At 44.7% G+C, this 22519-nt stretch overlaps 1 protein-coding gene across 1 annotated transcript in view; it reads left to right on the plus strand.

Moving 5' to 3' along the window:
* The window catches only part of Zeb1 (zinc finger E-box binding homeobox 1), a 164886-nt gene that overhangs the window by 125614 nt on the left and 16753 nt on the right, over positions 1-22519 (plus strand). The window contains exon 3 of the mRNA XM_055629319.1: positions 21382-21543. Within this exon, the coding sequence (XP_055485294.1) occupies positions 21382-21543 (162 nt within the window). The remainder of the gene's footprint in view (positions 1-21381; positions 21544-22519) is intronic.

The following is a 22519-nucleotide window of genomic DNA, read 5'->3' on the forward strand; positions in this document are numbered from 1 at the left end:
GTGTGTGTGTGTGTGTGTGTGTGTGTGTGTGTGTGTGTGTGTGTGTGAGTGATTTGGTCTCATGGTTTTGAACAGGGCCTCACTGCGCAGCCCACGTTCCCCCTAAACTGACCGTGTGGCCCCGGCTGGTCTCAGCTAGCAGCAGTCTTCCCATGGCAGTCACCTGCATGCTGAGGTCACACTTGTGAACCAGCAAATCTGACTTCTGTTTATCTCACTAATTCAAATCTATTGCTGAGTATCACTATCAGTTGATGTCAAGACTAAGATAATAAAGTGGTTTTATTAATTAGACAGAGTACAGTTCTACATTTCCATTTAGGTAGAGCCTATGACTAAAAAATTGAGTTTTTCTTGGTTTTTTTTTTTAAACATTAACCCAAGAATCATTTTAAAAATGAACCTAACTTTTTATTGTTGGTGTACAGTCTGATGCGCTTTAACACAAACACAGAACAAAGAAAGTTTCATTATTAAAATTCACAAGTGCAACTCCTTTTTAGCTCCATCTTCTTCCCACTCAGATGCGACTGTTGTGGTCCAGGCCTTTATTTATACAGTTTCTCTCCTGCGGGGGGTGGGGGGATGCCATAAAAATGGAGCCATCTGATGTGAAGCCATTTGCATCAGACATGTTTCCCCAAGCACCGATCTGTGACCCCGTCTGTTGAATAATAGTGCAGTGGATGCTGTGCCAGGTGCACGTGAGCGGGGCCACTCTGGAGAAGTGTGGAAAGCCTGAACACTAATGTTCGGGAGGCTGTGACACACTCTGGGTTCTGTGAGGTAACGGCTTAGAGGTGGGACTGTTGTGCACACAGTAAGTCTCTTTATAGTGTAAGAAATTGCCAGACAGTTCACCAGCGTGGCTGTGCCATCCGCAAAGGGAGGGCCCGTTTCTCCTCAGCACACCAGCATTTCTTGGATCACTGCTGCTGCTGCTCTTGTTGTCAGTGCTGCTGCTGTTTCTGGTGCTGAGGACCAAACCCAGGGTGGTGAACATGTGTGGCCGTGCTCTGGCACTGGCTGATACCTTGCTGTAGTTGTTACCTTGTCTAGTCTTCAGTGTGTCATCATGACGCGTGTCTGCTTTTGGCTTTCCCTAATAGCTGGTGAAGCAGAAGCTCGCAGGCGTCCTTGCTTCTGCGCTCAGGGAAACGTCTGCTGTTCTTTGTGTGCGCTCTGACTTGTTCTACTAAAGATATGAGAGCTCTTTCTTTGTTTTGTTCTGGCTTTGTTGGTTGGTTGACTTTTTGAGACAGGATTCCTGGCTGTCCTGGACTCACTCTGTAGACCAGGCTGGCCTCAAACTCACAGAGATCCTACTGCCTCTGCCTCCTGAGTGCTGGGATTACACACGTGTGCCACCTCTTCCAGCTTGAGAGTTGTAAATCCTTGCCTTTCTGGTGCTGGGCATGGAACAGGGTCTCAGCCCAGGCTAGACCAGCAGCACTGCCACGGAGCAGCACACACACCCTTAGTGAATGCCTTCCAGGGCTCAGCTTGTCTTTCCATTCTGTTAGCCTCATCCTTCCCAGGATACGCGTTCTCTTAAGTGTGGACTACCAGGTTTTTCTTTTCACAGACCATGCTTTTGGAGTCATAGCTAAGGACTCATTTAGCTAACATTTTTAAGATATGACGTCACGGCTCATTCTTTGTTTGATCTAGGTGTCTAGTTGCTTGAATGCTCTGTTGGAAAGACGGTCTTTCTGTGTGGCACTGGCTTTGCTTTGTCAGGAACTAAGCGTCTTTATTTAGGTGGAGCTGTCTGTGCTCTCGGCTCTGTTGACGTCTGTGTCCTCCGCCAGCACTGCATAAACCCGATGGCTGGAGTTTAAAGATGCTCTCAAGTTGGGAACTACAGGCCTGGGCTTATTTTTCTTTCCAACGTTGTCTTGATTGCTAAAATTCCTACTTTGCTGAGAACTTACATCATAAGCGGTGAGTTTTTTTTTTCCACTGGCTTCTTTCCTGTTAATTGAAATTATGAAGTTTTGTGTCTTTAGCCCACTGATACGATATATTATATTTTAACGAGTTTCCAAATATTGAACCAACCCTGGTTCCCTGGAAAGCCTGGTTTGATCATTTTGTGTATTATTGAACTGACTGACAATATGTTAATGGAATTTTTGTGTCTGTTTTTAGTTAAGGATAGTGCTCTTTTTGACCAGTTAAATGGTCAAAGAAGAACAGTGGGATCCTAGAATGAGTTAGAAAGTATTTCTTACTCTTATTTTCCTGCAAAATAAAAGTTAAACTTGATGTATTTGTTCTTTAAATGAATGATAAAGTTTGTCAATAGAATAATCTTGGCATGGAGTTTTTACGTGGGAGAATTTCTAAGTTCACCTGGTTTGTGGTGCTGGGCCTGGTGTCCAGAGTCTTGCTAGATGGATGGTAAAACTAATTTTTAAAGTAGTTATAGGACTGTCAAGGTGACTGGTTTCATTGGGGGGTGTGGGTAGTTTCTAGCTTCAGTTCTACTCAGTGCATTTCAGAGGTTCTTGTGTGTACTTGTCCCAGAATTACTGCAGCACCCACACGCTGGCCGTGCCACCTGGCACTCCACTGTGTTGGTCTTTATTGACAACCAGCTTTTGTTTCATTGATCTATTTTTGTAAATTTTGTTTATTTAAGGTCTCTAGTGTTTCCTTTTGCCTGATCCTGGCTTTTTTTTTTCTTTTTCTTAGTTGTTGGTTTTTTTGTTTTTGGTTTTTTTACAACATTAGCATTTAATGCTGTAGTTGTCTCTTTAAGCAATAACTTAAGGCAATTTCAAAATTTTTGACTTTTAAAAATTTTTACTTTTGACCCACTTTAACACTTTGACACACTTTAAAAGTATGCCTATCTCCATATCTGCAGATTTTCATGGCAACTTTCTGATGCTGGTGTCTCGTTGAAGTCATTGTGGTCATGAAGATGTGTTTGAAGGACTTCAGTCTTTAAGACTTACTACTTTGTATCCTGAATATTTTGTATTCATGTGTGTTCATGTGTGTGCACACGTGTGTGCTTATATGTGTGTGCAGCCCAGAGGTCATCATCAGATTCTTTCTTAGTTGCTTTCCACATGGAGCTTGACAAGTTGCTAGTCTGACTGACCTGAAACCCAGGAATCTCCCTTCTTCTGCCTCCCCAGTTCTGGGGTCACAGTCACAAGCCACCATGCTTGGCTTCAGTGTGTGGGTGCTGGGATTAAACTCAAATCCTCAGCTGGGCAGTGGTGGTGCACGCCTTTAATCCCAAGCACTTGGGAGGCAGAAGCAGGCAGGTCTCTGTGAGTTCGAGGCCAGCCTGGTCTACAGAGAAAGTCTGGAACAGCCAGGGCTACAGAGAAACCCTATCTGGAAAAACAACAAACAAACAAAAACACTCCAAATCCTCATGTGTGCGTGGCCAGCTCTTATCATCCATATGATCTTGGGTATCTTGTGTCTTCATGAATGTTCTGTGTACACCTCGTAGGAATGTTCTGTCGTTGCTGGGTGGAAAGTCTGTAAGTTCGGATCTAGTTTTCTGCCATGGTGGCCCAGCCCTTCATCCTTGCTGGTTTTTCATCTGCTCGGTTCCCAGCTGTTAATGAGAGAGCAGCTCCTTCAGGGCTGAGGGCTTGTCTCTGTTGTGTCCACTTGGCTTCCCTTTCTGTATCTGTGCGTGTACGTTTGTCTTTGCCACATTTGCAGCACGTGGGTTGAGTGTCACTGCGTGCTGTTTCTCCATTGGGCTGCTGGTGCCCTGAGCGCCACACACCACTCTTGTGTGACATTAGCGTTATCACTCCAGCTTTCTTTTGTTTGATGCCTGTGTAGTGCAGTTTTCATCCTTCCAACTTTCTCATCTTTATTGTTAGATTTAAAATAAAACTTTTGTAGCTAGCAGGTGAAGTGGAACTAGGGTTTGTTTGGTAGGTTGGTTTGCCATCTAGTCTGAGATGGTCTGTACCTTAATTGCTTGTTTACACCATCTGTTATAATGCAGCTTTGCTGTTTGGATTTAGGATTTTGCCATTTTATTATTTGTTTTTTCTGTTCCACTTTTTGTAACTTCTTTTTTATAATTACAGTATATTCAATATTGTACTCTAGTTTTGATTGAATCTCTATAAATTTGATATTAACTTTCTAAGTCAGAATGATGCGTTTTTGCACTTTGGCTAACGCAGTGAGTAAAGTGTGCGGTTGTTAGCACAGACGAAATGTGCTCACCTCCTGCTCAGATCTGCTTAGTATTTAGAGCACTCCAGAAGAACATGGAAATCTTGCTGCAGTGTGGGTTCCAGCTGTTCTCCTGATGTCTGTGTCAGTGGTGTGATGCACGCATGTTTATGTAAGGGGCTGAGCCTGCACATGGAGAGCCTCTGCTGTCTGCAGTCCCACTCCAGCCTTTACTTCTAGAGTCTCCTGGAAGCTGGGGCTGAACCCTTTGCTGACCAGCTACTCAGGAAGCTCCAGAGATTCTCCCAGCCTGCTTCTGCTCCCTCTAGTGCTGGGGCTGCAAACATGCACCGCAGCACCTGCCCTTTACACGGGTCCTAGGGATCCTCACCCATGGTGCTGTCTTTCCAGTCCCTGTTCCCAGTGTAGCTTGGGCGAGCGCCTTCAGACTGGCTACGTAACCACGGCACATGACCGCAAACGTACAGCCCTCTCCCTCTCCCCCCCCCTTCTCTCTCCATATACATAATAGGTAGATATATGTAGAGAGGAGATGAAGTCAGTGAGTCTTTGTATGTAAGTCATTCCAATAAATCATTGTTGGATTTTACGGATGGACAGACAGGCAGGCAGACAGACAGGCAGGCAGACAGACAGACAGGATTTATTGGAATAACTTACAGGCTGCAGTCTAACTAATTCAACAGTGGCTGGCTGTGAATGGAAAGTCCAGGAATCCTGTAGTTGCTCAGTCTGGACATCTGTAGTTGATGAGGCTGGATATCTCAGTTGGTCTTCAGGATATGTTGGCATCCTGAAGAAATAGGCTCTAATGCCAGTGAAGGAATGTATGTGCCAGCAAGGTAAGAGCAAGCAGGCAAAGAGTAAAAGCTTCCTTCTTCCTTATATAGGCTTCCAGCAGAAGGTGTGACGCAGTTTAGATCTAGATCAAAGGTATGTCTTCCTACCTCAAAGATCCGAACTAGAAGTAGATCTTTTTCTGGCTATTATGAATAAAACTGCTATGAACATAGTTGAACAAATGTCCTTGTTATATATGTGAACATATTTTGGGTACACGCCCACGAGTGGTATAGCTGGATCTTGAGATAGCACTAATCCTAATTTTCTGAGAAAGCACCAGATTGATTTCCAAAGGGGTTGTAGAAGTTTACATTCCCACCAGCAATGGGAGGAGGGTTCCCCTTTCTCCACATCCTCTCCAGCATGTGTTGTCACTTGAGTTTTTGATCTTGGCCATTTTGATAGGTGTAAGGTGAAATCTCAGGGTCATTTTTATTTGCGTTTCCTTGATGACTAAGGACATTGATCATTTTTTTAAATTTATTTTTATTTATTACAATTCATTCACTTTGTATCCCAGCTGTAAGCCCCCTCCCTCATCCCCTCCTAATCCTACACTCCCTCCCTCTTCTCCTCCCATGCCCCTCCCCCAGTCCACTGATAGGAGAGGTCCTCCTCCCCTTCCATCTGACCCTAGCCTGTAAGTCTCATCAAGACTGGCTGCATTGTCTTTCTCGTGGCCTGGTAAGGCTGCTGCCCACCTCAGGGGGGAGATGATCAAACAGCCTGCCACTGAGTTCATGTCAGAGACAGCCCCTGCTCCCCTTACTAGGGTGTCCATTTGGAGACTGAACTGCCATGGGCTACATCTGTGCAGTGGTTCTAGATTATCTCCATGAATAGTCCTTGGTTGGAGTATCAGTCTCAGAAAAGACCCCTGAATCTAGATTTTTTTGGTTCTGTTGGTCTTCTTGTGGAGCTCCTGTCCCCTCCAGGTCTTTCCATCTCCCCCTTCTTTCATAAGATTCCCTGCACTCTGCCCAAAGTTTTGCTATGAGTCTCAGCATCTGCTTTAATACCCTGCTGGGTAGTCTTTCAGAGGACCTCTGTGGTAGGCTCCTGTCTTGTTCCTTGTTTTCACTTCCAGTGTCTGAAGAAAGAAATAGAAGAAGATATCAGAATATGGAAAGATCTCCCATGCTCATGGCTTGGCAGGATTAACATAGTAAAAATAGGCTTCATGCAAAAGCAGTCTACAGATTCAATGAAATTCCCATTAAATTACCAACACAATTCTCTATAGACCTTAAAAGAAAAATTCTCAACTTCATTTGGAATAACAAGAAACCCAGAATTGCTAAAACAATCCCCTACAATAAAAAAAAATCTTCTGAAGGTATCTCCATCCCTGACCTCAAGCTGTACTATAGAGCAACCGTAATGAAAATTGCATGGTACTGGCATAGAAACAGGCTAGTGGATCAGTGGAATCAAATAGAAGATCCAGAAATAAACTCACTTATGGACACCTGATTTTTGACAAAGATGCCAAAACCATACAATGGAAAAAAGATAGCATCTTCAACAAATGGTGCTGGTGTAACTGGATGTCTACATGTAGAAAAATGCGAATAGATCCATACTTCTCACCCTGCACAAAACTAAGGTCCAAATGGATCAAAGACCTCGACATATATCCAGACACACTAAATCTGTTAGAAGAAAAAGTGGGGAAGAGCTTAGAGCTCATTGGCATGGTAGAACATCAGCAGCACAGGCTCTATATCTGACAGAGGGCTAATATCCAGAATATATAAAGAACTCAAGAAGTTAAACAGCAACAAATCAAGTAATCCAATTAAAAATTGGGATATAGAGCTAAACAGAATTCTCATAGACGTTGAGCATTTCTTTAAGTGTTTCTCAGCCGTTCGATATTCCTCTATTGAGAATTCTCTGTTTAGCTCTGTACCCCATTTTAATTGGGTTATTTGGTTTCTTGGTGTTTAATTTCTTGAGTTCCTTATATATTCCAGATATTAGCACTCTGTCAGATGTAGGGTTGATGAATATCTTTTCCCAATCTGTAGGCTGTCATTTTGTTCTGATGACAGTGTCCTTTGCTTTATATAAGCTTTTCAGTTTCATGAGGTTCCATTTATTGATTGTTGATCTTAGAGCCTGAGCTGTTGGTGTTCTGTTCAGAAAGTTGTCTCCTGGGCCAATGAGTTCCAACCTAGATGTCCTTTAACCAAGAATGGATTTAAAAAGTGTAGTACATTTACACAATGGGATACTACTCAGCTATTGAAAACAAGGAAATCATGAAATTTGCAGGCAAATGGATGGAACTAGAAAAGATCATTCTGAGTGAGGTATCCCAGGACCAGAAAGACACACATGGTTTATACTCACTTATAAGTGGATATTAGCCATATAATATAGGATAACCATACTAAAATCCACAGACCCAAAGAACCTAAATAACAAGGAGGACTCTAGGGAAGATGCTTAATTCTCATTCAAAAGGGCAAATAGAATAGACATCGGAAGCATTTGAAGAGAGGGAACAGGATGAGAGCCTACCACAGATGTCCTCTGAAAGGCTCCAGCCAGCAGGGAATCGAAGCTGAAACTGAGACTCACAGTCAAACTTTGGGCAGAGTGCAGGGAGTTTTATGGAAGAATAGGGGATGGAAGGGCCCAGTGGGGACAGGAGCTCCACAATGAGACCAACTGAGCCAACAAATTTGGGACAAGGGGTCCCTGCAGAGACTGATGCACCAACCAAGGACTAGGCATGGAGAAGACCTAGACCCCCTGCTCAGATGTAGCCCAGGGCAGCTCAGTCTCCACGTGGGTCTCCTGGTAAGGGGAACAGGGGTTGTCTCTGACATGGACTCTGTTGCCTGCTCCTTGATCACTTCCCCCTGGTGGGGTTTTGCCATGCCACAGAAGAAGAAGATGCAGGCAGTCCTGATGAGACTTGATATTCTGGGGTCAAATGGTAGGGGAAAAGGGCTCCCCCTTTCTGAGGACTAGGAGAAGGGGAGGATGGAAGAGTGAGGGAGAATGGGTTCAAAGGAGATGAGGGAGGGGACTACAATCGGGAAATAAAGTGAATAAATAATAAAATAAAAATAAATTACAAAAAAGAAGTAGATCTTTTTTACTTCAAATCATTTTTTAATTCTAAAAGTAGTCAAGTTCATGACTAAGAATAGCTATCACATTAATTTCTAAATGAAAACAATAATCAGGTAATAACACCTAAACATGATGTTACTATCTCATATACTATCTCATATACATTCAAAAATACACTGTATATTTAACCAGGTAATAATTATACCTAAAATAACTATCTCTCATACAATCACAAATGCATTTATAAATTTTGAATAGGTACAGTGCAGTGTGCCTCAAGGGATAATTCGTTTTGTATCTCAAATATGATAACCATTGATATTCTTTTAATGGATGTTATGTCACATGACAAAGAAATTGAGGAAAGAAAACACAAATACTATACAAACGCATTCTTAAGAAAATATGAGAGAAACACTTATGGCATTTATAATCCTTACTTCTGCAGCTAGTCACATGGCCTTAGCTGATGCTTATAACTGCCTTCCTCTCCTACCCATTCTGTATTTCCTCCACCCTCTGCAAGCAGCTCAGCAGGTACTGGCTCTTTTCCTTCCTCAGAGTCAGTGCTCTTTGTGACCCTGCCTGGATTATGCTGTTGTAGTTTCCCACCGACTTTAATCACAGGGTGGCACCAGGAGACGCCCTATAGGACCTCCTGCTCTCCAGCCATAATCTTTCTTACCTCCATTGTGGAGAAGCAGTCCAATTTCCCCATGGTAATCTGGATCAGTCACTCCTCCTAACACTGTTGGCTTAGTACATCAGAAGCCAAAGTGGTCAGAGGGGGAAGCAGGAGCTTCCAGCTCAATGGGTGTTTGTTGTGGCTCCTGGCAGGAGCACTCCCTGCTCTGGCAACAAAACTTCTATGCCAGCAGAAGAAAGAAAAGTTTTCTTAGTGAGACACTATGAGTGATAGCGAATGGAGGTACTCCCTTTCCACCCTTGATCCCTGGGCCCTTGGATCCTGGCTATGGAAGAAACAGTATCATATATATTCAGATGCTGATTCAAAGCACAGACCTTCTTCTCAAGAATCCTGTCACAACTCTCCAAGTTGCTGCCACCTAGTTGGCGCTGTAACTGGGTCTTTAAAAGGTCATTCCATCTCTCTATCAGGCCAGCTACTTCAGGATGGTGGGAAACACAATAAGACCAGTGGATTCCATGATCGAGGTCCCACTCTCTCTCTTCTCCTGCTGTAAGGTGACTTCCTTGGTCGGAAGCACTCCTGTAAGGACCACCATGACAGTGGATGAGGCATTCTGTAAGCCCACAGAGTGTGGTTTTGGCACAAGGATCAAGGGCAGGAAAGGCAAATCCATAACCAGAATAAGTATCTACTACAGTAAGGTCAAAGCCTTGTTCTTCCCATGGAGGATGTGAGCCAATGTAGTCAGCCTGCCACCAGGGCGCTGGCTATCACCCTGGGGAATGGTGTCATATCTAAGGTTCAGTGCTCGTCTCTGCTGTTGGCAGATCTGGCACTCTGCAGCAGCGGTGGCCAGCTCAGCCTTGGTGAGTGGCAGTCCATGTTGTTGACCCTGTGAATAACTTCTGTCTCTGCCATCATGGCCACTTTGTCCATCGGGACATCAGGCAATGACAGGGATGGCTGGGGCCGAGTGGCCACAGAGCAGGCCATCTGTCTACTTGATTACTGAACCCCTCCTCTGCTGAAGTCGCCTTTTGATGAGCATTTACATGGGACACAAGAGCCTTCGCATCCTTTGCCCCTTTAGAGAGATCTGTCCACAGGCTTCTGAGATGTCTTTCTCACCAGTTTTCCACCCTGCTCTTCCCAAGTCTGTCCAGCCAACCATCCAGCCAGTCCATTGGCTACAGCCCACGAGTCAATGCACAGTCACAAACCTGGCCACTTCTTCCCAACAAAAACTATGTGATGCATAAAATATGTACTGCCTGGAGTTCTGCCCACTGTGAAGATTTTCCTTCACTGGAGTCTTTCATGGTTGTCCCAGAAAAAGCTGTCGTGCTGCAACTGTCCGCTTCTGAGTGGGGCCTACACACGTGCAGAACCATCAGTGAACTAGGTGCTGGTCTTCTGTTCCTCAGGCCACAGATGATAGGGGATACCCATGAGGCCACACTCAGAGGCGGACGTCGTTGCCGTGGGAGGAGAAGCCATAAGCATTTCATGATACTTGCTTGTGCCCTCAAGACCAGCTTTGGCCTGATCCCATGTGTACCATTTCTTTGATAATGGATTGCTCCTGTGTACATCCTGCTTTATGACTTGGTGGGTCAAATAACACACAGTTCATGATGGGCATGGTCGCATGGTAATGGCAAGTTGGCAAACGTTGTTCACTTGCTACTAAGATCTGATAGTAGGCTAGGAGCTGTCTCTCAGAGGGAGAGCAGTTGTCAGCAGTTGATGGTAGAGCCTTGCTCCAGAAGTCCAGTTTTTACCTGCCTATTGCAGAGGCTTCAAACAGCACCCCTATCTGCCACGACACCTCAGGTACCATCGGCTCTCCTGGATCATATGGTCCAAGGGTTAGAGCAGCCTGGATTTGGTGAGGAGCATTCTCCTGTCTCATGCTAGCAGCTTTTCAAGTCACTTGTTGTGTGCGCCAGAGTGACACACCCAAGTGAGGAATGTGCTGTCTCCAGGATCCAATAGGCCACTGAACATTGTGCTGCTTTTGTGCTGGTGGGAGGGGCTAGATAAATATTAGACGGAGTATCCGCATCCCCACATTGCTGGAGTCCTAAGAATCTCAGTAAGATCGAAGGCTCTGGTACCTTGTGGTGTGCATATGTGTTAACAGTGAAGCTCAGAGTGGAAGCTACCCCTGCTCATTGGTCTACTCAGCACAATGGCATCAAAATAAAGCAGCAGTGTGATGCTTTTGGAAGAGACAGATGCTAAAGACCTTTTCTAAGCTATGGTACAGGGTTGCAGAGTTAATATGTCCTAGAGGTAGAACTGTCAATAATGCCAGCCCTGCAAGCGAAGGCAGGTCCGCTTTTGGTGGTTCTGATAGGCAGGGACCAAGAAAAAGGCCAGCTCAGTGGCCGCACACCATGTACCAGGAGATGTGCTGATCCGCTCAAGTAAGGGCCCCATCTGGCACGGCAGCTGCGGGAGCCACTACCTGACAGAGGTTTTCAGCTGTCAACGTCTGCCCATCATCTGCCACACAGGCCAGGGAGGAGCGTGAAAGGGAGATGTGGAGGGAACCACCACCACCCCCACCGCGGTCTCCCAGGTCCTCGCTCCAGGGGGCCAGTCATGGTTTCATGTCACTGTTTTCTTTGGCAGAGGCGACTCTGCAGTCTTCTGCTTAGCCCTTCCAGCCAGAGTCCTCACTTCAGATCCCCTGTCCTCTGCCCTTCCTTCTTAAAGCACTTCCCACACTCGGTGTCTTCAAGTGTGTAACCAGGACTCCTGGCCTCTGCCCTCCATGTTGTGGTTGTGTTACTTTTCCCTTGAAGGATGAACTTGGGCCGGTTTGTCACATGCCCAATCACTCCGGACCAGATTCGAGCTGTTGAGAACCGGGGGATTCTTGCTCTCGGGTTCAGCAGGCAGGGCCCCAGGTTGTATGCAGGCTGGAAACAGTGTGTTCTCTTCTGTAGCTCACTAGTTCTAATTGGATGCATCGCTGTGTCATCTGGCCTGTGCACACTGCCCAGTGCTTAGCCTGGGTGTAGGTAGTGACTCAGTGTGACTCTGTGTCAAGTCCCTGCTCAGATTCAGATGTGAACACTTGCCTGTAAGTCCAGGAGCTCACTACCAGTGTAACGAGGCTGCTTTCCTAAGCATGTCCATTGTCACGACCTCCCAGAGCTAGTGCTTCCCAGGAAACGCCCCTCATCAATCACCGAGCCGAAGATCTGGGGCTGGACTTAGTCTTTTTGGCTGCATTCCGCAGCCACGTGCACAGGAAGAAGTGAGGACTCGAAGTTCAGTAGTATGCCCTCACTTGAGTTGTCAGGAGCCTTGATCTCCTTCATCACCCGGAAATTACCACAGGCTAAGCATGAGGACCTGAAGAGAAACTAACTTTTCTCCTTTTTGACCCCTTCTGGTCCATAAACTTAGACTGGAGAATCCCAGCCAGGCAGAAGGACACCACAGTAGCTGGGGGGTGGGGGAGGAGAATGGAAGAGCCTGTTGGTGGTGCCCTGTTCTTCTCCTCATGCTGCTGCGACTTCCCTGCATGAGGGGGCCGGCTGTCACTCTCTCTGCTGTCATTGGTGACGTTCGAGGGGAAACAGAGTAGTTTGTGAAGGCTTTCATCTCAGTTGACGCTTGCTCCACATTTCATCTTAGTCTTCACGGTCACCGTGGCCTACACTTGCGAGGCTTTTCCAGGGTGCACAGGGTGAATATTCCACATCTCAAGTGTTTCCTGTCACTTCTTTGGAGCTTAAGATACTTGAGCTGAGCGTGTCTAATGCAAACCGTATGATCCAAAATGCGCTGACATCCAAAACTTACTTTATTCTCAAATCAGGTGTGTTCAACCTGTGCCACAGATATTGACATATAATAAGAAGCTGGAGGATGCGAAGTGCAGAAGAAATAGCCTGGAAAAGTACAGAGAGAAATATATTATTCTCAGCTAAAGTTTGAACACTTTTATAAGTTTGAATTCAGGAATTTGCTGGCATGTGCCTTCTCCATAGGCTTTCCTCTGCAGATGAGTGTGTTGTAACCAGGTATGGAAAAGCTGACGCAGGCCTTCACTGCCCCTTAGAGAGGGCTGTAAAAGTTTCCAGAAACAATCTGAAATGATTACAGACAGATGAGTATGAATTCCAGAGCACAAGTTTAGAGTTCAGCACACGCTAAGTCATGAGTCAGGGCTGTGGGCGGTGTGCAGACCCTCAGTGTTTGCTAAAACCAATGGTCTGCCGTGTTTGTGTCCTTACCAGGAATTATCTCAGGGCTGAAAAAAACAAGTGTTCCCTCTTTGGCTTTAAATTCCCAGTATCTTTTTTGGCCTATTTGTTGGCCTATTTGATTTGAACTTTAATTGTGATGTAATTACATATTTGTAGAAATTTTATAAAGTTATAGATTCATAAAAATTTGGAGAAACTCTGTGTGCCCTTTACATGGTTCCCCCAATCCTGCAGAACTGTAATTGAAATCACAAACAAAACACTGACACTCACGTTCATAGTCAAGACACAGCTCTACAAGTCCACTTCCTCAAGGCTCCCAAGGTTCTTCATGCTCCCCGCCCTCCCTCTCTCCTCTCATACCATCACTAGCCCGGGCGATCACTAACTGCTTCACTTTTGTCACTATTTCAGGAATGGCATAAAAATAAACTCAAGCAGTGTCAGCTTTTGGATTGCTCTTTTCACTTTTTATAGTTTTTAGTGATTCATCTGATTACTGTGTATTATAGGCTGTTCCTTTTAATTAGTCAGAGTAACTTATCAGGGTATATTTTTGCCATTCCTTGAAAAGTCTTAAAAGTTTCTCGTGTTTGTATATTCACTTTGGAATTCACTGGAAAGCCTCAGGAACTCTCTTAGTCCACCCTTTCTCCTCTTCTCCCTTTTTTCCCTTATTACATTCATCAGACAAGTGTTCTACCTTTGAGCCAAACCGAAGCATATCACGTTAGTTTATAAATATTTAGGTTAACTAGTCATAAGGTATGGACATTGTTGCCTTCTAGAAAAATATTCTATAAGCAAATAGATTTTATTGCCTCACTCCCCTTGTGTTCCCAGGAAGGAGATTGGTGCACACGCTTTTCAGTGCTGTCTCTGTGCTAAGCCTGAACAAACAGGAAGGAGAATATAGCTTTGAATCTCTTCTGCAGTGAACACATAGTGCTCATGTGTAAGCCAGCATTGCACTGTTTTCTGTATTCATTAAATTGGCTGTTTTCAAGTTCTTCAACCAAAATTTCAGCCACAAAACTAGAAAAGTGTAGAGATTTCTAAATTGTAAAACAAAGGAAAACTGTCAGCAGGATGAACAGGAGAAAAAAATTGCAGTTATAATTTTGAGAAGGGATTATTATCCAAAATATATAAAGAACTACAAAAATTAAACACATGCACATAATAAATGTGCTAATGAATAAACAGAAGTTCTCAGAAGAAATTGGAACAAATGGTCAATATGTATTTGTAAAAGTCTTTGTCATCTTTACTCATCAGGAAAATACAAATTCAGAAGATTTGGGGATTCCAAGTCACTGCAGTCAAAATAGGTAACAAATGCTGGTGAGGATGGGTAGAGAGGACTGCTGTCACTGTTGGCGGCAGTGTAGACTGGCTCAGTTACTATGGACGTCATGGTGGACATGTATTGGAGACCAAGAGCAGAACTACCATATGACTCACTTAAACGCCTCCTGGACCCACAACCAGAGGAGTCCTGGACACCCTCCTACAGACATCCCTGTACATCCACATTCACTGCTTCCTGTTCACAGTGAGCAAAGAAATGGAATCAGCCTAAATGGAAATAGAAAATAAAGCCTGCAGGACGTGGACACATCCATCCTAAAGAGATGTGAGAGTGCGGGCAGTGGGTAGAAAGCACTGTATTAAGATAGAGAAGCCCTATTCATAAAAACCGATTCCACGTGTTTTCTCCTATATGCAGACCCAGCTCCTCCTTTCTGTGTTTATTTATGTGGGAGTCGATATAGGTAGAAGTCAGGGAGCCAGAAGAGCTGTGAAGGGGTTTGGGGGGAGGTGCTTTAGAGAAGCAACAGGGGAGGTAAGAGCAGGTGGGGAATGAAATGGAAAGGGGAGTGCATGGGTGGGGTGGGGAGTGGAGAAGGGAGGGGTAAGGGAGGCAGAGGGAGAGGAGGGAAACACCAGCATAAGCAGAGGACACCTGTCCTGGGCTGGGGAGATGGCGTGCGCAGTGAAGTGCCCGCCCACAGCCCAGGATCCTGAGCTGAGATGCCCAGAACCCATGTTCCGAATGTAAAAAGCTGTGTGTGGTATGTGCACCTGTGATCCCACCGTTGGGAAGGCAGAGGCACGTCCCTGCCACTCATCACCTAGTTAAGTGAGGAGCTCGGGTTCCATGAAAGACCCCGTCTCAAAAAATAGAGTTTTGTCTAAAAAGGGGGAGAGGATTAAGGAGGACACCCCACATAAACAGCTGGCCTCCACACATGCATGTGTGTATGTTCATACCCAGACACAAGAACTCTGCTACGTAGTCTATTAAAAACTTACAAAGTCGTAAGTAATAAGTAACTCTGGGAATAGATCCTGAAGTATTTCAGATGATCTACAGAACCTAGATTCTTGGAGAATAAATGAAGAAGTTACTTAATTGAATCACAAATAGCTTTTAAATAGATATAATATCTACAAATAGAAAAATCAGTGATATTCAAAAGCTAATTTTGCCATTAATATCACCCTTCCTATTGTGTTATCACATCGTAACTTTTGTTTTCAGTTGAAGAAAAACAAAAGGCTTATGTGTAAGTAACTGTAACCATCACATTCTCATTCCGTTTAAGTAGATGCATTAAAAGGAACGAAATAAAGACAAGAAAAGGAGGGAAGGAGGAAGGAAGGAGGGAGAAAGAAAGGAAGGGAAAGAGGGAGGAAGGAAGGGAAACTGCTTAGATGTTTACAGACACATAACAGACATGGCACCTGCCCTGTAGCTATGTAAATCCTAATTGTCATCTTGCCATCAGGAAGGTGAAAAAAAGAATCCTTTAATAGCTGTATCCTTCAGACTGCACTTCCATATTTATTTAGAAAGTATGCATATCTAGCTGCTTTCCATGTAATGACTATCCTGGAATAGTCAGGTAAAAATTAATAGAGAACTGGCCATGCATTCAGAGCCATACCTGTAGTGTAAGCCCAACCTCACAGGGCTGAAGCAGGGAGGTTGCTATGGGTCCAGGCGAGTGGAGGCTGCAGCATGAGACCTTGACGGAGGGTGCTGCTGCACAGGCTTAGAGAACGCGTGCGCCACCAGCGCTCGGTGAGTGGGCAGAGCTCTCCTCCACAGTCAGCCTTAGGGAAAGTCAAATTCAGGGTTTTGACTGCCATCTTCAGTGGGATTTGATTGGGTACAAATAACTGTGCTGCCTAATTTTGTGAATATTCTGATTGTAATCAGGACATGTATTCTGTTCTGGTTAAAAAGCAGTTCATCTTAACTCTACCTTTTGTGAGTGCACATTCCTAAGTTATGATAATTAAAATGTACCTGAATACAGACAGCAGAATTTCTTCCTACCCAATGTAGACATTTGTTTATAATATCTTTACTTATAATCTATTCTGTATCGAATATTATGACCAGCTTACTCTGAATACAGAGGTGGCATGTGAGGAAAACAAACCTTCCATTTCTATTGACTGTGACTTGCCAGTTGATAGGATAATGAACAGAGTCCCAGGAAAAGCTGTACTGCTTTCTGTGAGTGTGCGCACACAGGCACACGTATGTGTGTGTGCCTGCTTGTGTGTTTCTGCTTGCTGTTGCCTCTGTTCTGAAGGTCAGGGTGTGGCAGCCAGGCCAGACTGCAGTCAGCCTGTTCTCCCAAGCTGCTGTGTGGCTGGCAAGTCATTAGTTTGACCAGCACCATCTCTGTTTCGGTTTTTAACCTAGAAAATGGACTGCTGTGAAGATTAGCAGGGAAGGGGTTTGCAAAGCGTCTCATGCAATGCCTGGAGCCCAGGAATGTGTAGTTTGGAGAAGAAACGGGGGGGTGGGAATCTCTACTGCTTATGCGCACTGCCCCCCTCCTCGTAAGTAAAGCTGCTCTCCTGAGACTGCAAAGCCCAGAGCAGCGTAGTCCTCATGTGAGAAGTGTGAACCCTGACCTCACCGTGTGACGCCAGGTGGCCATTAACAGAGCAGCACACTAGAGCGCTGAGCTGGCCACAGCCCACCTGTCCTTGCAGAACAGCGCGTAAGGTGTGTGAAAAAAAGTGCATGCTAGACTTGGTTCTGCCCCAAAGCTGTCTCATTCGTTTATATCAGTATTGAAAAATCGGAAATTTCAGTTGCTTCTGGTCGGCCCAAAGCAGTCCAGATAAGGTATACTTTGCCTATAATTCCAAAACAAGTATACTTCCAGAATTATGTCCAAAACTGGTCTGACTTTTGTTTCTCTGAAAGATCATCATAACAGCAAATCTGCCTGATTGCTATATAAAGAAAGCAATCGTTTTTAAAAGAAAAAAATCAAGATGAAATATAGTCTGAACTCTTTTCTTTCACATTTCAGAAGTTAAAATTTATGAGTGTGGCTCTGCCTTAATCCCATGTTGCTTTGGTCAGGAAAGGAAGGGCGAGGACTGCGGGACCGGAAGCTCTGGGGGCAGTGGAGATGTGCAGATGGGCTCACCACCAGCCTCTGGTTCAGGCCTTTGCAGTGTTGCCTTTACATTTGTGAATCCTGAATTTCATCTATTTCCTTCTCTTTTTTCCTGCCCTCCTTAAATGGTTAAGAGTTTTAGCAGACGAGGCACTACAGAAAATCCTGGATGCTAATGCTGTTTAAATATAATCTATAATTACAGCTCTATATGACACAGATTTTCCATTCTGTATATATGATAAGTATAACTTAGAGATCATGCAAAAGAAGTGTTCAAATGAAACTTTGAATGTAGATGATGTTTTTATCAAAGCTAGAAAGTGCAGATCGTAACTATCTTGAACTGAGTCCTTAGTTGCTGATGTGCTTTAAGTTATCCCCAGGAGGCAGACAGAAAATAGGCAGTGTCTTGGGTTTTCTGTAAGATAGATAATATCATGAAGGTTGATGAGTTGAGTGAATGTATCACAGAAAACAGGAATCAGCTTCTTTCTTGTGAGCTCCAACTTCAGTGGCCAAATGAAATTCAATGATAGTAACAAGGAAATTTGCTCCTGGGTGACTAAAGTGTGTATTCCCGAGACTTAAGGCTAACCTACTGTAACGGAGTCAGACCAAAGCTAAGAAACAAGGAGTGAGTGGAAACCTTCAACCTCTTACATGTGTTGGCCTCAACACTCTTCTGTGGCCTATAAGCTTGGCAGAGCTGTTTGGATGTAAACCAAACCAAGGAACTCCTAACATTAAGATGCACTTTCCACAAAGTTACACACACACACACACACACACACACACACACACACACACATGCACACACCACACACCACATGTATGTATATGAAATATAAACTCAGCCTTGGGTTAGATAGCCCTAACTTATTATTTCAATTGTTTTGGTTTTCTTTCTTTCTTTCCGTTTCTTTATAGCTTAAAATGTGTTAAGGTTTGTTGCGTTTGAAATGCATCTTTGGGGTAATCCATGGCTTGGAAGGGACCAGAACAGGAGTTCATCAGTGAGCATTATCACTACATAATTGTCATTTCCCTCAAACGGAAAATAACTCTTCAAACTCCAAATAATTAATTAATAATGATGAGTTATATGATGAGTTGTACCAACTGCTTACTTTCTTTTTGTCCCTTACCTTGGCCATGTGTAACTTTCATGAATAATGTATTCACGTATGCTTGTTATCAAATATTTGTCATCCTGTCCTAAAGCTTATATAAGATAATTAAACTTGGTATTTAGTATTACTAAAACAATAATGTCATATGAAATATTTAAAGTCTGTAAGTAAATCAGTAATACCGGTGCACACAAAAGCAGCTGCTTGTTGCATTTCATGGTAACTTTGGTGACTGATAAACGGTTTGCCACCGGTGTCACGGGATGGCTCCCTCTTCCAGACAAGGCACTATCAAACGGCACATCTGTAGCTGGAGGCTCACAGTTTGTTTTTCACTATGAAAATACACTCTTTCACTTTGAAGTACACATAGATTCCTTCCCCTCAAAAAGTCACGTGAGAGAGCAGTGTTAGCCAGAGTATCTGCCAAACTGCCAGCCCCTGGCCCCCAACAGACAGTCCCCCTGCCCCAACAGAAGGTCCCCCTGCAGCAGTGGTCTCAGCCTTCCTGACACCACAACCCTTTAACACAGTATCTCATGGTGTGGTGACCCCAACTGTAAGATCATTTTGTTACTTAATTTTGCTACTGTTATAAATCTTAATGTAAACATCTGTGTTTTCCCATGGTCTCAGGCCACCCCTGTGAGAGGGCAGTTTGCCCCCCTCAAAGGGTTGAGTCGGCGAGTTAAAAGCTGGCTAGAGGCTCCTAAATGGAGCTGCTCCTCCCGGCTGGTCCACAAGGTCTCCCAGGTGGGGTGGGGTCAGGGACGAGTGAACTTGTTATAAATCCCTGTGAGCATGGCTCTAAAGGGAAGGATGGCCCCGGAGCTCTGGAGACCTCAACGGAGACTCCCTACAAGGTCTATTCTGATGCCAGGCACAGGGCATTGCTTCTTCATTCCCAGCACTGGGTCTCCATAGACAGTTCCAGGCTAGCCCGGGCAACAGGCAAACGAACAGAAACTTAGCCATTTCTGTTGCCTCCACTTTGCTCCAGCCTTGAGTTTAGGGAGTGGCTGTGACAGAAGCAGTCCACTCTGACCCACTCAGGATGCTCCCCGGTCTCAGGTCACTTGTGCAGCTGACCTGCCGTTAGCTACACTAGAACTGTCTGCCATGCCTAGTCTTAGACACAGAGATACTCACCCCAAACCCCCCCTGTCTCTGAGCCTTCATTGGTGTTTATATAGGTAATACTTCACAAAGTTTCAAAACTAGGTGGTAAAGATTTCTGTGTAGTGAGAAGCTTTACACTGAGAATAAGATATTTTAGCTTGCATTGAATGCCTTTCTCTCTCATCCGTTCTGATAGTCCTGTAGTTCTGCACCTTGACAGCCAGTGCTGAGCTTTCTCGCCTAAGAAAAACTGAATTGTCGCTGGATTGCCCATTGCGCTAATGTTTACATACATAGTTAGAAGAAATTTGCTTCATAACTGACCTTTTCATCATGCGCACTTCCAAACCCTTAAAATAGATGGGTAAAGCACAGATTGTTCATGTCAGCCTCAAATCAAGCATGGTGAGTTCATGAACACAGTGCAGTTTAATGCAAGCGGCCCGGAGTGTGATCGAAACACCTAATGTCAGCTCGTCTGTGCTAGCAGTGATACTTTACCACGAGGCTTTGGGACGGCTGTCTACATCTTAAGCCTAATGTTTCTGTTGAGAAAAATGTGACCTGCAGAACTAGGATGTTCACCTATAGGTGATGCTCTAACAAAAATAGCTCATGGTAACAGCACTTCCCACGTGCCAAACACAGCACCAACAGGTACGGGGGCACAGCGTTGACTCTTAGCAGCCCCGAGCTAGATGACAGTCAGGCTTTATAGCATCCGAACTTACTAATGAACACTTCAGAATTGCTATCTTACATTAAACAGGAAGCCGTTTCTAGCATACTTGGCTTCAGCAACCGGATAGAGTTTTGGGCTAACATAATATGCTTAACAGTATTTTTGGTCAACTGTCATATTTCTCTATAAGAAAATATGCATTGGTTGTTCAGTGACAAATAGTCACCCTGAGAACATCCGTGAGTGCCATCATGTAGAGTTAGCAGGTCCTATTTGGGCAATTGATGCAAATACGTATGTGCATAAAGTTGATATTTCTGTTTTACTTCAGCAGCAAAAGAATGCTAAAACTGAAAGTGGATCTATCATTCATCACCACTAGTTCAGGGTTGAGCACAAGACAAATAGAGCAGACATACTTCTAAATAAATTCTAAGGCCTTCAGACTGAGGGCTAGATAAACCTTTTAGTTTGTAGTAAATGCCTGTTCACTTCAGCCTGTCTGTGCTGCTATCGCTGTTACTCTGCGTCTTGACAGACGCAGGAGCAATATATGTAGTTTTGTTACTGTGATATGAAAAGTATCACCGTTTTATAAAATAAAGAATTATAAATTGAAATCTTTCACAACTTTCTGAGAAAAGAGGTGTGACTGTCTTGGCAAATCTAGCCATGTAATCTATAAGATGACATGAAATCTAAGTGCCCTTCATGAGTGTATCTAGCTGCACAGGACTCAGTGGCACTGCATGAAGAGCCTTAGCTATTCAGACCCCAGCTACTGGCACCCCAAGACTGATGTCTGAGGTGCCTTGTCCCGAGGCAGCTCCTGGCTGGCAGTTAAGGTGCAGCTCATGAGAACATCACAAGAAGGCGGTCGCACACTTTCTCTGTGCTGTGACAGAGCTGCTGTCAGTGCCCAGGTTCAACCCCCACACTTCTATCAAGATAAACTCTACTTAGAAAAGCTTTAAAACACCTTGGTATAAAATAGCCTTTATAGAGAGTGTGTTTCTTGTAGTAAAAGATGAAGAGTGTGACTCAGACGCAGAAAATGAGCAAAACCATGATCCTAATGTGGAAGAGTTCCTGCAACAACAAGACACCGCCATCATCTACCCCGAGGCGCCCGAGGAGGACCAGAGGCAGGGTACGCCGGAAGCCAGCGGCCATGACGAAAACGGTGGGTACAGTACAGCTTAGCGCTTGCTTGTCTTCCTCCAATTAAAGGGTGGCCATTTGTTAGGGTTAGTTAGGGTTTCTGTTGCTGCAGTGAAACACCATGACTAAAAAGGTGGGTGTGTTCAGCTTACACTTCCACATTGATGTTCATCATTGAAGGATGTCCGGATGGGAACTCAAGCAGGACAGGATCCTGGAGGCAGGAGCTGATGCAGAGGCCGTGGAGGGTGCTGCTTACTGGTTTGCTTCCCCTGGCTTGCTCAGCCTGCTGTCTTATAGAACCAGGGACCTCCAGCCCACAGGTGGCACCACCCACACCGGGCTGGGCCCTCCCTCATCATTTACTAATGGAGACAGTGCCTCACAGCTGGATCTTGTAGAGGCCGTTCCCCAACTCAGGCTCCTTCCTCTCTGACGACTCTAGCTTGTGTCAAGTTGACACACAAAACCAGCCAGCACACTGTTTCTATGACTCTATAATTGGAATGTAGTTCTTCTAAAGGAAACATTTATGAAAACCAAATACTTGCAGTGAGTACTCATGAAGAGAATCAGTACAGCTCTGGAGCTGTTGGATGCTCACAGACATACTGACAAGCCAGGCACTTCTGCGCTGTCTGGGTTACTTTCCCCTGGTTACTTTTACCAGCTGCTAGCAGAGGTGAGGAGGAGTTTGACTGTTCTGTCCCTTGATTGATTTGGTTGGTTGATTTGGTTGGTTGGTTGGTTGGTTGGTTGTCACTCTTTTAGCAAGTAAAAGCTGTGGTCTAGGTGAAAGCATGCAAACTTGGGCACAGTCATTCTCAGGCTCTGCTTCAGTCCAGTCTGAATTCCCAGTGAGGAAGGAAGGGTGGAGAAAGCTGGGCATGGTACTACAGGCCTTTAGTCAAGCCCTCAGGGGCCAGTGGCAGGTGGAGCTCTGTAAGTTCTAGGCAACCCTGGTCTACAGAGCAAGTTCCAGGGCAGCCAGGGTTGTT

Source organism: Psammomys obesus, unplaced genomic scaffold (genome assembly GCF_907164565.1).
Source record: "Psammomys obesus unplaced genomic scaffold, mPsaObe1.curated_primary_1811, whole genome shotgun sequence".
NCBI classification, from domain to species: Eukaryota; Metazoa; Chordata; class Mammalia; order Rodentia; family Muridae; genus Psammomys; species Psammomys obesus.